A 16,275-nucleotide genomic window follows, 5' to 3' on the forward strand; every position below is an offset into this window, starting at 1 on the left:
AATCAATATTTATTTTCACTGCTTCAATGGTAATTGGAATTACCTTTTTGTTAGGAGTTCTATTGGTAAGACAAAAGGTAATGCTTTTCAGGTATTTCTAGTACTGGTAGGAAAAAGAAACAGAATTAGAGTGCTGCTTTTGTCAAAAAAATCTATCAAAGAAATTTATATATATATATATATATATGTATGGACTAGATATCAAAAGACAATTACCATTTATGCATAATTCATTTATTTTGGGTACAAATTAAATATTTTGTCATTAAAAAAAAATTGAAATGCTTTCTATTTTCTCATTGTCTTCTTCATGAGAAAATAGTTTGTCTTAGCAAATCTATGAGAATTTAGAGACTGTATGAGAATTTAAAGACTTCTTTATTTCTGATTTGCATCGTTTTTTTAATGACACAAACTCTCTTTTCCCTAGAAGGAAATTGACTAAATATTGCTTCTGGAGCAATGTTTCAGAGCATCTGAAGATCATCTTTGCCATGAATTATTTACCACAGTTCATCTGGGGGGTGAATCACCTACCAGAAACCTAGATTTAATTGATAAAACCTGGAAATGAAAAGAAGGGAGGGAGGAATCAATTAAAGGATGTTTGATACAACAGGAAAGAGGAGCACAATAGTGTGGCCTTTTTATTCAGCATACTCACAAATTGTCTGGAAAAATTGGCAAATAGCTGATAAAGTTAAGGGAAAGTCCTAAGCTGTTGTGGATAGTAAACATGGGACTGGGAACCGTTCTAAGTATGTTATTAGTAATTGGCTTTCAGCTACTTCTTCTTGTTATTTAGCAAAGAGATATTCTAATAGCTAATTCTGAAAAATATGTCATTTTAATACCCAATAGTGAACAGAAAAATAAATCAAATACTAAATTATCATTAAATGAAAGGTCAGGAGAATAAAATACATTATTATGAACAGCAATCAGGATGATTAAAGGAATGGAATTGTTTTCATTCATCTGGAAAATGTTGAAAATTGTGTGGGGTGTAGATGACTACAAAATGATGTACAGTATAAAAAAAGTGGGACAATTTGTAATGACAAATTTACAAACTTGTGATGTCAAATTTTGTAAAGTGATCATGACAAAAACATCAGCTGTCCACTCCAAAGTGACTGAAAGTGGTACTAGTTCATATGACAAGTGGTACTACTTGAACTCTTCTATCTCTTCAATACTATGAATCCAAAAGTTTTAAATAGTACAGGAAGTCAGCCACAGACAGCTGGATCCTGAGAAATTGTGCAAGGAAGTATTGTTGTGTCCTTGCCTAGTTTTCATACTCTGCACAGCTCTAATCTGTTGTTTATAACTGCCTTTTTTACTAGCTGGATCTTCGATGTATTGTGTTATGAAATGTCAGGACTACAGCAGAAGAATATAGACTTCCTTGAAAGTTGTTTGGAAGTGTAGGCTGAGAAAAGGAGCTCAGGAGTGTGAGAAGCAGAACGAGAAAAACAGGCAAAATCAAGGTCTGAAAGAAAAGATGAAGGTAGAAAGTAGTGTAATTGGTTTTGTGCTGGAAGCCTTCATTCTATCAATAGTATTTTTTGCATAATATACTGAGAAAATGCATAATTTAATATATAGTCTCTTTTTATTTGTAAAGGTTGTTTGTGGGGGTTTTTTTTAATAATCAGTAGTTTGAAATCATTATTAAATAAGTTTTTGTGGGAGAGATGTTCCAGCAGACTAATGATGTTGCCAGATTATGCTACAGCTGCAGCTTTCAGGTGGTCAGGTTGCAGATGACTTGAACATTTATTGCCAGAGAGTTATCCTGGTTGGAGAACTAGTCTATGATCCATATAGTGCTGCAGTGGCCTCTTCTTTTTCCTTGGGCATTGTGATAATATTCCTCTCCACTGGTTACATTTAGAGTGTTACCTTAAAAGTCCCTGACAAAATGATGTTTACACTTGGATCTTCCTTGATTAAAAACTGTAAAATGTTACCAAACTGGCAGACCTCCTTCTGCTTTGGATTGTTCTAAATGACTGTGCAAATGGAGTATATCAGTGAGTACAGTCTTAGGTACTGCTTATGGAAAAAAAACTTGGAGATTTTTCCCAAGAAAGAAAGTGTGTCTTTACGTCTTCCACTGTCACTACTGTCCTACATTATCCTGCTGATTTTCTCGGTGTTCTTACTTTCAGTTTTTCTTACGGAATAAACAGTGGAGTTCCCACCTTTAATAGCAGTCTTGCATTAACTGTTGACACAGAAACCTCTGTAGAATATTTTAAGCAGAAAATTGATTGTTAAAAGTGGTTGTAGGTGACTTGGTCTTTGAAAAAAATGCTGGAAACTGGCTTTTTTCTGTTCGCAGGTGAGTGAAGCAGGTGTTCACAGGCCCCATGTTGGTGGAATCCATGGACGCAGTAATGATGGAGCTTACTCACTCGTACTAGCTGGGGGATTTGAAGATGAAGTGGTATGTCATTCATGCGAGCAATGGTCTTGCTGTTCTCCTGCATCAAATGTATCAATGTCTGTAAATATGCAGTTATATTTGTTGTTTAAAACTAATGTTTAGGCAGATGTGACTGTGGAAAAAAATAGCTACTACTGATAAATTAAGTAGTTCTTAGTATTTTGGAGAGAAAAATCTTAGCGAATCTTAAAGAATGCTTATGCTCAGATTTACATTAAAGAAAAACATCCGTTACTGCTGGATTTGACATTGTTTATGGTAGTTACATTTCAGTATACTTTTGGAGTTTAAATTGAGCGTAATATAAAATCTGATCGTGTAATTATATGCAAATAATATGCTTTATGTTCTGCTTTTGTCATGATTTAATTACATTCCAAACAGTATTTCTAAATATGTGATACATTTATTTTAATGCACAAGAATAAAAGATATGTATTACTTGATACTAGGAAGTTCTGAAGGTTCTTGGCTCCTGCTAATGAGCACTTTCAGAACTTCTTAGCAAAGTCTCACAGTCTTGTATTATGAGCACTAAATGTGCTGGGAAAGAATTCTAGTTTGGTGTTAACATCTAAGTAGAGCAACAAAAGCAATTATGCTGCTAAACAAAACAGTAACTGCTTTCAGTTTTCATCTCCTGGTATTGACCAACATTTTTTTGTGAAGAGATTACTGTTTTCTTCCATTAAGTAATGTTTACACAAGGTCCATCCCTTCCGGCAGTTCCGGTTCATCAGGTGGAATTTTGAATCATGGATCAGGTGAAGGATAATGCAGTAAGCAACCCGTTTTTTTTAAAACACGCATAACTATCAAACACAAGAAAAAGGGCAATGAAGAAAAAAAAAAAAGCATATGAATGAAATAGCATTAGAATGTAACATATTCTTTGCCAACAGCATCTACCAGCTGCTGCTGCTGCTGCTGCAGAGTATTGCCTCTGAAGGAGTGTGTGTCTCTATTTGAACAAGTGGCATGAGGAGGTACTTGGTGTTTGGATATGGTGTCCTTAGCGTCTATCCTGGGCCAAGCTCGTGGACCCTAAGAACACTGTTGCACAGCAGTTGTATCTGCTATGCTGGGATGCTGCAGACTCCTGTTTTATTCTTTTTAGTGATACTGATGTCCCCTTATTTCTGAGGTGGTAATTCTTCAATTCAAAATATTTAGTAAGCTTAACTGGATTCTTTGCATGTCTTTTCAGTTCACCTAAGTGATGTTGTGATTGTGTGGTTTTGTAGACACCTAAGTACTGCCATAGTCTGAAAGACATAAATAATTTTGAAAAGGCATAGTAGGAGAGAAGTGTTGCAGAAAATTCCCTAAAAACTTACATGAATGTCAGTGTTTTTCTGTTTTCTAAACTAATAATACAAGGGATTTTTTTTTCCCAGTTACAGTATTGAAATTAGTTTTTATTCTCTTCTTCTTTCATATGCCAGATTTTATTTTCCAATTTACTTTAATTTTTCCTGGTTTTTTGGAAAAGGTTGAGATTAAATTCCTGTAAGAATATACACAGAAAAATCGGGTTTTGTACTTTTAAGTATCCTGAGCACAGTATCTAATCAATTTGAGAAGTGAAACTTTTAAATAAAAGATACAGGTAAAAACCTCTGCTCACATCTATTCATTTTATTGTGTGAGTACCAAAAAGAGAGATGACTCTTACTTGGATTTCAATGGTACAACAAAAGTACTTGTGTGTCAGTTTTTATAAAAGTGAGAAATAAATTCATTTTGGAGGAGTGTTATACTGTATGCTTATAAACTTTATGTACTATTTATGCACACCGATGGTGTGTGCCATCTTAATGTGCTTCTTATTGCTTTAAATCAACAAAGCCACACTCAGGTAAAGTAATTGCAAAAATACATTGCAGGAAACAGAGTTCACTGTCTAGCTTTCAGATCATGACATTTTTATGCCATGCCTTTAGAAACTTAAAATCCTGGAGACCCAGAATTATCTCCAGTTTTGCTGAATTTGGGATGTTCTGGATGTATTGGAGTGCTCCTTAATAACAAGTTTTATCAGTTCTGTCAGATGTACCCTCAAGATTGAGAACAGGTACAGTCATAGCTAACAAAATGAGCAGTGGGTGAAATTGTTTTGCACATGAAGCTTTATCCTCATTTCTAATTACATGCATATAAAATATTTGCACATTAATCTCTCTCCTGAAAATGTGTAATTTTGAATTCTAGTGATGTATTACATAGCTTACCCATAGTTAGCTTTTATTTTGAATATGTTAATATTGCTGGTCTCCTGGTATTGTTTTGATAGTAATAATAGGAACATTAGCTGAAGAAATTGAGAAGTCTTTTAGTAATTTGTAATTTAAGAATTGTTTCAGAGCAGACTAACATTTAAAGACTAGATACTGGACATTAGCACTGATTGTGCAATCACAGAGTTCATGATGAACATATGCTGATTTGTCTGTTCATTAAATCAAGCAGCTGGAGAAGTCTAACTTCCATGTTGAAAACTTGGCCTCTTATTTTGTGTCACTGTTTTTATGTATCAGGTTGAAACTGCTGCTTATTGTCAAAAGTTTCAAGATTCATGTTTCTGCTGGGTTGAGGTAGTGTTGTAAAGATGGTAAATTAGTTGTGTTGTGTGCTCTAATTTAATCCAAACAAAAATTGTTTCTTCTGTAAGTGTTGTTGCACATAGAATCATATGGGAAATCTCTGAACTGAGATTCAGAATCTCTTTGGAGAATAATACTTGGTGTGAGCAGTTGCATCCTCTCATAAAAGATTCTGAGACAATAATGACTCTAATGACTCAAAAGGGACCCCAAGCAATATAGTCATTGTTTAGGTTTGTTGATATTTTATACCAAACCCATTCAGTGCCTGGAATGTAGCATTCACAAACCACTTAATGAAATTAATGTCTAATACAAAATGCATGTCTTCTAGATTTTCCGTGGGTTACTTTAACTATAATTATAGTAGGCTAATTAAATTAGTCATACAGATTGTAGGATTTTTTTCCCTCAAAAAGCCAATCAATTTTGGATCTCCACCCAAGAGCCAAAGATTACCATAATTAAAAAATGCTGCATCTAAGAGCTGTTATATCTCCTAAGTAAACTCTTGCTACAGGACAGTGTCTTTGACCTGAAAAGGCTCTCTGTTTTTGGTGAACCTGGTTCAAAATCAGAACAGATTTTTAATGGAATGAAAGATAATTAATCCACACTGAGTAGCCTGAATTGTTTACATATTTATGTTCGTTTTAAAAGCCTGGTAATCCGCCGTTTTTGGCCACTACATGGAAAGGAGTAAGAAAAACCTCAGAAAGGAATTAACTAGGATGTTGCCCTGCATCCATCACCAGTTAGCCACCTTCTGCTGTTTCCTGCATTGAAGCTGACTTTCTTACTGTTCAGATATGTAGATTAATCAACACTAAAATGGTGAAATGTTTTCACTGTGGTGGAATGTGCCATGAAACTGCCAGGTTCTTGCTGTCAGGGGCGATTCTGAGGAAGACTCAGAAAGAAAAATTTTGATGTATTCAGGCTCTGCACTTAATGCAAGGGATTTTTATTGATTTACAAATGAAATTTGTAGTTTAGCCCTTCCTTTTCAATTGGCACCTTTTACTGCAGTGTTAAACCACGAAATTTTCAAAAATAAATCACACAGTGGGCAGATAGACCAATTCTCTCAGCACTTTATGCATACAGAGTTTAATGGAGATGAATGATGACATGATTCAGTTTCAGATATCCCTACTGCTAGGGAAAGAAAATGCTTTCAAAGGTAATTGCTTGATAGTTAATATTTGACTTGGATTTAATAACTTCCTTTAAAAAGGTTTAGTGCTTTTTTATTTTGCTTTATCATATAATCAAACTCAGCGTTTATTCATTACATTTTGCTGAGGTCAAGCTGATGTGGGATTGATGAAGTGATGATATTTGGGAATTTCTTGTATCAAGAAAGCCAATAAGACATTTTTTTGTTGTTCAGACTGAGGGTTGGAACTCATCTAGAAAATCTGATTGAGTTTGTAATATCCTATTACTGAGAAATACAATTTTTGCTTTATCTGTTGGAACCAAACTTTGAAATCTGAGCATAATAGCAGAGGTGTTAATGGAAAGAGAAAATGATTGAGAGCTCTCTTGAGATAGTTGATATTCTAGTAACTTGAAGTAGCTAATGTGCCTGTCAGCTGGTGAATAAAAGCAATCCATAGAAATAATGTGGTCAAATGATTCAATGGAATTCAAAATCTTGCTTTTTTCATTCTACATTATTTCTTTGTTAGACTTAAAACAGACTATATAACAACAGTGGATAGTGGAGTATGATTTATTACAACTGACTGACTGTACTGGCTGTCTGGGGCTGACTGGCTTGTAGTACTAGAGCTTCAGGCTTGTCTTCCACTCATGCACCTCAGTATGAGATACTGGGTCAATGCTACTGTGGCTGAAGTTCATTTGAACTATCATATGATCAAAGTTTGCAAACAGGATAGTTAAGAAATAACTTTATGGACACAACATAAGAAAAAAGGGCATACAAAAGGTGTTAAGAGAAGACAGGATGACAAAATACTTACTAGCTCTTGAAAGTTCCAAGGAAGTGGAATTAAGCTGTGGAAAGCAGAAGAGAAATGGCAGAAATACATATTTTAAGGTAAGAAAATGGGGAGAATGTAGGAAGAAGGGAAGGGAAAAGATAAGATTGTTTTGATAGGCTTTTTGACAGCTATTTTATTTGTCCAAGAAGAACATACAGACATCAGTAATTCCTTTTGCCCTATGTTTTCTTTACCTGTTTGAAGCATTGTCTTCAGTTCTGCTTTCTGATCCTCTTGAGACAAAAATAGCTTTACCAGTCTCATACTGGCTCTCAGTTGAAAGTTGTTGTAGGTGGTAGGAAGATCCTGTATTATCTATAGATAGAACTCAGAGCTGTTGAGAAATTGTTTTAGTGAGTCATTACTCTCCAGTCATCCCAAATAATAAGCTGTGAATATTCTTGTCGTACTTCACTTCAAAAGTAAAACACCATAAGCCCTATGGAAGTAGGTACTCTAGGGCTCCCATGAAGTCTCTGGAGTACCAGTGTCCCTGTTTCACTTCTGCTTGTCATGGGCACTTTCATATCCACCTTTATTCCATTCTTTAGACACTGGGTCTGTGCATCACTTACTCTTGCCATTTTTGATTTTCTTCTCTACAAGCACTTTTGAGTTCTTCTGAGCTTTCTTCCTCTCCTGTTTGAGAGTTGCTCTTATATCAGAGATTATATCAAATGTCCTCCCATTTCTCTTCATCCAGCTCAGATCAATGACAAGATCTCTGTCATTTTCCTTCAGCTCTAGAAACTGTGTCTTTGTTCCCTGAAATCTCTTTTTTGGTTTTTTTTTTTTCTAATGTGTCTGATATGAAGTAAAAGAGTATAGTTCATCTAGAAAATAAAGCAGCAGTGAGTCTTCCTTACGTTGGAGGATGTTGAAAGATCCTTGTAACTTGACCTGTGACATTTATGCTCCATAGTAATTCCTTTTATCCTCCATTTTCCTTCCCCTGCATTTCCAGTTGCTTATTTATGCATAGAACACTTTGATAATTAAAGAAAAGCAAATGTAACCTATGAAGTGCAGGATATGTTCAGGAGGTGAGCATGTATGCATAGGCCTTCTATCCATAGTATCTCTTCAAGCACAGTGTTTTCAGTTTGCCTGTGGTTAGACTACCACCAGAGAACCACTTGGTCTTTCTCTGAAGATGCTGGAAGTTTGTTGGTTTTAGGCCATTTACATTTAACCGTTTTCCATAGAAGTGTATGGAAGTAGGAATACTGTTGCTTTTATGCATTCTCTCTTGAGTTTTTTTGTCTTAAGTCTGTAGCAATTTGTCCTTGATTTATGTCTTTCTGTTATGCCAGAAAATAAAAGTCTATTCCATACTTTCTTCTCGTGAAGATGTATCAACAACCTGGTAGTTGATAAACAAAAGTTTGTCAAGAACCTGTCCTGTCTTGTAAATAGTTTTCCCCCTCTTGCTTTCATATGAAGTGTTTCTGTCTTTCTTGGATTTTTTCACATTCTTATATATATATTATATCAGTATTTATCTCAAAATTATATTCTAAGAAGAGAGGAAAAAATCACCTTCTGGTTTCAGTTTATTTCTGCTTGTATATCAAAAAGTGCCTTAACAGTCCCTCCCCACCTTGCCACATAATCAACATGTGTGTGTTTCTTTCTTTGTTAGAAAATGCAGGCTGTTCTGGATTCATGACCTTACAAGATATGTTTCCCTGTTTTTCTGAACTTGTGACAAGCTTCTTATTCATTGTCAAAATGCAATTTGTTTGATTGGTTGTGATACATCAAGCAAATCCATCCTTGTTCATATTATTATCAGGATCATCTTTGCGTGATCTGTGCATTGTGTTTGCCTTGACAGTCACTGAAAAATGAAACATACTCTGTGATTAATTCCAATTCTGTGATACTTTATTTTATACAATTTATTTTACATAGTTTCTTAGTAAATGGTTCTTGTCTGGTTGGTCTTTTAAAGTTGTTTCTTATACTGTCTTTAATAGAACTTCATTCTATTTCTGTTGGTTTTTAGAGATTTATTTAGTAGAGTAAGTAGACTGTTTTAAGAAAGCAGATACCAAAGTTTATACATGTCTTTGCTAGGTTTTGAGTATACTTTTTAACTTCATAGCACTTGTATTTATTATGTGCAGTTAACTGCAGCTGAGTTTCTGTTAGGTTTTCCCTACACAAAATAAAATGAACCTAATTTCTATAATTATCTATGGCCTTGTTCAACCAGCATTTCTCTTTCTAACTTTCTCTTTTTCTACTGTTGTCAGTCATGAAATATGTGTAACAGTCTTGCACTGGATCCTAAAAAATGTCAGACTTTTAATAGTGGTAAGAAATGGACTGAATTTTATTACTGCATAGATGTTCCGAATTTTGCTTTAAAAATTCATTTAGATATTATTTTCCTATTAAATGTTTATCTTCCACAATTGCTACATGCTTTGTACCCAGTATGCATTTCCAAAGAAATAACGCATTAAATATATATGTAGTGTGTATATTTATGTATTTCTGGAAATACATGAATTTCCCAGGAGTAATATGAAATTCTGTGACAGACTTTGTACAGGAAGTAGAAATACAGGCTTTACTTAAGTGTATTTAGATTTTGACAGTTTTCACAGCTCATGGTAAAAGATTTTATCAACCTTCTTTCAATTTCATGAAAATTCGACATAGGAACTATAGTACAGAATTATTTTAGCTTACAAAATATGAATCTAAATTATTTTAAACTCTCACTGATTCAGAAGAGTTGGGATTAGTATTTCACTAAAGCACCTGCCTTGTACATAAGGCAGCGCTGTATGTACTTATTAGCACTAAGCTCCTTGCACAAGCTGAAGTGGCTGACATGATTCATCCAAGGTATTTACTGTGTATTTTAAAAACATGATGTTCTTGTAAACTCAATGAAAGCTCAAGAGCAAGTAACCACTTGCTAGAATATGTTCTCTTCCTCAGATTTTTTTCTCAAAATAGCTTTATAAAAAATGCAAAAGTAGCAGTTTTTAAGGCAGGCAGTTTTTCAATCAGAATTTTTTGGGAAAGAGGTTACATCTAGAGCAGTAGTTTTGTGCTGGCACAGCTGCTGTAGGACGGTGATATTGAAATTGAAAACATGTCTTTCATGCCTTGGATTACAGTTTTTCTCTGAGTAAATAGAACAAATAAAGTTGCTTTTTTTTTTTTTTTCTTTTTTTTTTTTTTTTTTAATTGAGTTACTTTACTTTAGAGCGTTAAACCAAAGGATAATCTTCTTGCACAGGATCGAGGAGATGAATTCACTTACACTGGGAGTGGAGGTAGAGATCTTTCTGGCAATAAAAGAATTGGAGAACATTCATTTGATCAGACATTAACGCACATGAATAGGTAAGTTTTGAAGATAAAATTTAAAAGTATTCCAAAACAAAAAGTTGGGTTGTAGTGCTTTAATTTAAAACCAATGTTTTGCTGTATTTTTTCACTCCTGTACATGCTGTGTTTGTAAACAGCAATGCCTCTTGCTACTAAGAGGCATTTTATCAAGCATTATAAAGTTTTGTTGCTTTAAGGAACATGCATCTTGGTGAAATACATTGCTGAATCGCTGCTGCAGCTCGCAGTCATGCCTCTGGTTGAATTTGTTCTACAGTCACCCTCAGAAGACTCTGTTTTAATTAAGTGAGAAGTTTGTCAAAGCTCTTGAGCAGAAGTTTTCTAATTCTGGGTGTTTCGTTTTTTAAGTTTCTCCAGTGGGTAAATCAGTTATAAATTTAAGTAGGAAGAAAGCGTTTTCATTTTCCCATGATAAAAGAAATATTTTCTGTTTTGCTAGCCCTTTCTTCCATCATATTTTTCTATGAAGAGCAAGGAATTAGGGTGCTGCTTTATCAAAACAGGTACTTGAAAGAGAACATACATCCAGAGGAAGAATTAGACATCTGCCTGAAGTGTTTTTCCATCCTCCAAAAGCCTGCCTGAACAAAGAGTACTCCATCCTTTTCTGTTCCTAAGAGCATAATCTATTACACAACTGACCTCTGAACACCTGTGGGATGCTGAGAGTCACTGAGAACTTTTGTTTGCCAGGTCTGCATTTAGACACGTTCTGCTGCTCTCAGACTGGCTGGAGAGGGATTCTTTCAAGCTGTCTAGAGGAGAAAGAGGAAAAGCCTGACTTGGCTGCTGAGACAGGGAGGGGGAGGGGGTATGTGATACAAACATGAACAAGAACAAGGAGGGAAGAAAGAGGGAAGTAGATTTAAGCAGTAGCTTTATAAGCAGATTTAGTGAATAGAGCAAAGTTGTTTTGGGACACAGAATTAAAGGCTGGACTCCTTAGTGACAGCCTTTCTCTTAGCAAATGAGAAATCCACAGGCAAAACTACTTAGCTTTGAAGACGTTAGGGTACATGGAGTAACAACATGCTGCTCTCATTTAGTGAGCTTGATACAAGTGTTCAAGCACTTTGATTCAGAATATTATGATGATTCTGTGTAGTTGAATCTGTGTTGGTTTTGCTTGTCCAGATAGTTTTACAAGGTTTGGTTTTAAATGGGAAACATTTTTAATGTTGGCATTGTGTTCCTGTCTCTTACTGTTCTCTACAATGTGGAGAACTTGTACCATGTCTGTTTATAACCCATATTATTTCTTCTCTTTTGAGATCCATAATTTGAGTTGTGGCTGATTCTGAAGGGTTTTCAATCCCTTCAAGTCAGGCTGTGGTAGTAGAAATACTGTTTCTTACTGGCAACTTGGTCATACTGTCTTGCTCCAGGTTTCTAGAAGAGGGTCTTCATGGCTAAAGGAGTTTGCTTGTCCTTAAATTAGGTACTATGATTCTAAGTCCTTCTCTAACACCTTCTGAGGTATTTTATGTATCATGTGAGAGTGGAATGGTACTTAGAGCTTTTTTGAATGGTAATTGTGTACTTTTTTGTCTATATGTTTTTCATCATATTCATTACTTTTGTGTACACACTTAAAAAGCCTTTATTGATGCAGGATAGCAATGGGGAAAGCTTGCCTTTCGTTATAATTTTAATTTCCTCAATGCTATTTAGGAAAGGATTATTTTTAAAAATGAAGACTATTAAGTCTAAAAGGATTGGTTTGTTTTATCTGGAAATTTCAGATGAGTTTTCATCTGGAACCTAGATAATAAAATATTTAGTGTTGCCATCTTTTTTTCATGCCATGCATTATAGCATGGATCTCATTTCTTCCATCAGTTCTGCTAAAAAACATACTGAAGAAGCTTACGCTCTTGATAAAGCAAAATTAGGCAAGGGAAACACATACGACTTAATTATGTTAACTCTTAAACTCTGTTCGGTGAGGCAATCTATCTTATGAAGAATTTAAATGTCTTTCTAGGGCATTGGCCCTTAACTGTGATGCCCCACTGGATGACAAAAATGGAGCAGAGTCAAAGAATTGGAGAGCTGGTAAACCAGTCAGAGTTGTGCGCAGTTCAAAAGGACGGCGGATCAGCAAGTATGCCCCAGAGGAAGGCAACAGATACGATGGCATTTACAAGGTATTTTGAGCTCTACAACATAAAATTTCTCTTAGTCTGTTTTTAAAAGCCTCGTATGCATTAGTCTGCAAATACTTCTTTATTACTTGAAAGAAGTAGTTATTTTTTCTTTACTATAGCTTTTTAGCTTTAGTTTATTTTGCAAAGTGAGCCAAACAGAAATTACTTAGAGCAATGATAATAGAACATAATCTGTAATGGGATATATAAGGTTGAATTTGTAAGTTGCTTTGCATGTGCTTATCAAGTTAAATTCATCCCTGAAATCAGATAATTTCATTATTTCTTCAGTCCTTCCAACTATATCATAGTCTTTTGTTCGTTTAAAGACTTTTTGGTTTCTGAAACAAAGGAGTGTGCCTTTTAAGAGCACCATATTTGTAAAAAATACAAAAATTTCACAGCTGAGAAAAGAACTGCTGTATATAATAATAATAATGTATAAATCATTCTTCTCATTTCTTCTTGAGCAATTAAAGTATAATGTTCATGTGTTTGGCTTGTGATAAAATAATGGCAGTACTTTTATATTGTTCTTTAGGTGGTGAAGTATTGGCCAGAAATTGGGAAATGTGGATTTTTAGTTTGGCGCTATCTTCTGAGAAGAGATGATGTTGAGCCTGCACCTTGGACTTCAGAAGGAATGGAGCGGTCAAAGAAGCTGGGTCTAAGTGTACAGGTTGGTATCACGACTTGGACAGTTGTTTTCATTCTTAGTTCCAGTAAACAAATTCCAAAGAAAGAAATCAGTTAAATTAAAGCTCCCTTTTTTCCCTTGTACTTCACTGTGGCAGCTTTTAATACTAAAAACTACTGCAGATTATATGCAAATTGAAAGAATCCCGTGATAGTGACACAGCAGAAGGAACTGCGAATGAAGCTTTCTGCCCTAGCAGTAAATTGGTTTGCATATATGGATTGGAAAATCAGAGTCTGTGTCCAGTTTTGTGATTCTTAGGCTGGAACAAATTTTTCTGCAGGTGACTAGAGTAACCTAGAGTCAGAGAAACCAAGACAACTGTGCATTTTTATGTATTTCTCTCTTCATGTGACTGAGAATTTGTATACATAGTGTAAATTAGGTACAGAAATAGGCTGATGCATGAAAATTTTGGCATTGCAGAAACGATGAAAGATGGAAAGAATTAACATCTATTCCTGGCAAGGCAATGGTATATCTTACAGCATACCATCATCTGCCTGATTTGTATAGTTTGTAAGCACACAGGTGCAGATACACTGTTTAATACAGCTGAGTATGGATTAGATTCTTTGACTTGACTATGCTTTTTTTAATGATGGATACTAATTTAAATGTTTTCTCCATCATACAGGATTTTAAAATTATTTTGTAATTATTTTACTAGGTTGTCATAGGGATCTAAAGTCTTTTAGAAGTTAATCTTTTTGGTATTTGGTTATTCCTGTATGCCAGTGATTTTTGTTTAAAATCTGTGCTTTTTAATTTTAGTATCCAGAAGGTTATTTGGAAGCCATGGCTAGTAAGGAGAAGAAAGATAAGGTTAAAAAGCAAACTGTGAAACAGGAGCCAACCAGCCAAAGTAATGGAAACCAGAAAAGGACAATTGATGATGGTATTTCTTTTTTGCTTTTTTAGCATTTGTCAGCAAAATCTGTCACATTATTATTTCTAAGCCATGAAATCTTTGTGGAAGTGTGAAGTTGTTTGTAGTACTAATGTAAATTGATAAGCGCATGCTCTTTAATTACGTAGCAGTGTAGGGGTCTTAATCCTTTTTACTGCTCCTAATGTGTTTTTTTCTCTTAAGCTCTGCAAAAAAAATGAACATTCTTCTGTGCAGCTGTGCGCTGCAATCCAAAACAATGCTGAACAGTATGAATTGGGGTAGGAATTTCCTTGCTGCAAATCCATGTTGCAATCCATGTTAATCCATGTTTCCTCCTAGAAACAGTTTTGTCTTCTGTTAGTTCAGACTAACACTGTTGTTACTGTGTCTGATGGTCACAATCTTAAGCAGGTATAGAGGAACCTACGAATACACCCAAAGCCATGAGGATGGGAGATGGAGGGAAAGGAGAAGCTTTCCAGCTGACCCAAGAGCAGCAATGGCTGATTAGAGAAGACTGCATGAACCAGAAGCTGTGGGATGAAGTACTTGCTTCTCTTAAGGAAGGACCAGTATGTTTGTTGCATGCATAATTTTTATTGTTTGCCTTTTCTTTATGTTATTAGGAGAAATCTTGAGTCCCTCTTAAAACCTCATTTGCTTGTTGAACTTATGCAAAATGTAGACTGTCTAGCATTACTTTTATTTGTAAGACGTATATTTCAAGAAAATAAGCCTCATCTGTGCAGTTTGCGTTTGAGGGATGGGTTCATGCCTCCATAATAGAGATCTTTTCTTGCTCAAAAAACACTTTGAAGTTAAAAGTGGATTTTAGTTTATTTTCATTTTTGAAGAGAGCATGTTTTCTCTGAAATACTGAATGTATTTTTATGCTGTGCTAATGTCAGAAATCAGACATGAAGAAAGATGGTTGTAGTCACTATGTTTTGTGTAGGCAGAAAATAATTTTATGTCAGGTTCCCCAGGGACATATGCCCCATTCCTCGAAGCGTTCAAGGCCAGGCTGGATGGGACCCTGAGCCACCTGGTCTAGTGGAAAATTCCCCATGGCATGGGGATTGAAATAGGTGTTGTTGAAGGCCCCTTCCAACCCAAACTGTTCTCTGATTATATGATTCTTCGATTTGTAGAAGAGCAGGGAAATTAAGCCATTAAAGACATGCTTCCTGATTACTACTAGAAATCTGTTCTCAGAGATATCAAGGTCTTAAGAACTTCTGGAAGTATATAATTTTTATGTAGTAAGTGGCATTTACTAGAACTATAATAGAGTTTGTCTCTTTTATTCCTTTGCCCTACATTAGAATTTTCTGAAGAAACTGGAACAATCCTTTATGTGTGTCTGCTGCCAGGAGTTGGTTTACCAGCCAGTGACAACAGAGTGCCTCCACAACGTTTGTAAAGTAAGAATAAACTGCCTTGCTCTGGGCTGTTTTCTTGGCTCTGAGACTGCAGTCACCAAAGCCATATGCATTTTAGAAAGACAGTAATACTTGCATAACATTCTGAGCAAAAGCAAGCAACAAGTTTCCATTCAGTGTTTGCTGTGTAAACACTTTAATTTTGTGTAATGAAGAGTGGAAGTATGTTTCATGTAGTTCCTGATAGACATAATGAGTGAGGTTTACCATTGCTATCATGCCTTTGTGATCAGTGGAGGTGCTCTAGGAATTGGTTAGGCCCACAGGTTAGATTTTGGCACAGTATCAATGATTTAATTATACATCGTTAAGAAATAAAACCAGATTTTATGATTTTATAACTCTCTGTTAAAGAGTTGTGAAAGGCTGGTGATGCCATGAAGATTTTTTGCCTTTTCTTTTACACCCCTGTTATACCTTTTTACAACTTCTGTACTCTTAGTGCTTTTTGCCTACATTCTTGGACTTGTTAGTTCAGCTAGAGGACTAAACATTTTAGAAGCTTCATAGCTAGGGATCAATGTGCCCAGACCCCAAGGTCCTCTCCAGAACACATTCTATAAACTAAGATAGAACCATCCAGGGGAAGGCTCCTTGGGGAGGTGGGCTCACTTGAGCCTCTCATTAGGGAATCTTTGATAGATATGCTAATTAG

The 16,275-nt window shown here is 35.3% G+C and overlaps 1 protein-coding gene across 5 annotated transcripts in view; it reads left to right on the forward strand.

Annotated features, from left to right (window-relative positions):
* Positions 1-16,275, forward strand: part of UHRF2 (ubiquitin like with PHD and ring finger domains 2) — a 78,969-nt gene that overhangs the window by 60,936 nt on the left and 1,758 nt on the right. For 2 of the 5 annotated variants that reach the window (XM_082301937.1, XM_082301941.1), the window contains 7 exons: positions 2,351-2,455; positions 10,297-10,436; positions 12,427-12,589; positions 13,131-13,268; positions 14,061-14,184; positions 14,587-14,750; positions 15,504-15,602. In XM_082301937.1, the coding sequence (XP_082158063.1) occupies positions 2,351-2,455; positions 10,297-10,436; positions 12,427-12,589; positions 13,131-13,268; positions 14,061-14,184; positions 14,587-14,750; positions 15,504-15,602 (933 nt within the window). The remainder of the gene's footprint in view (positions 1-2,350; positions 2,456-10,296; positions 10,437-12,426; positions 12,590-13,130; positions 13,269-14,060; positions 14,185-14,586; positions 14,751-15,503; positions 15,603-16,275) is intronic. The other 3 variants (XM_082301938.1, XM_082301939.1, XM_082301940.1) reach the window with 3 other exon arrangements.

Source organism: Coloeus monedula (assembly GCF_965178545.1).
Source record: "Coloeus monedula genome assembly, chromosome: Z".
NCBI lineage: Eukaryota > Metazoa > Chordata > Aves > Passeriformes > Corvidae > Coloeus > Coloeus monedula.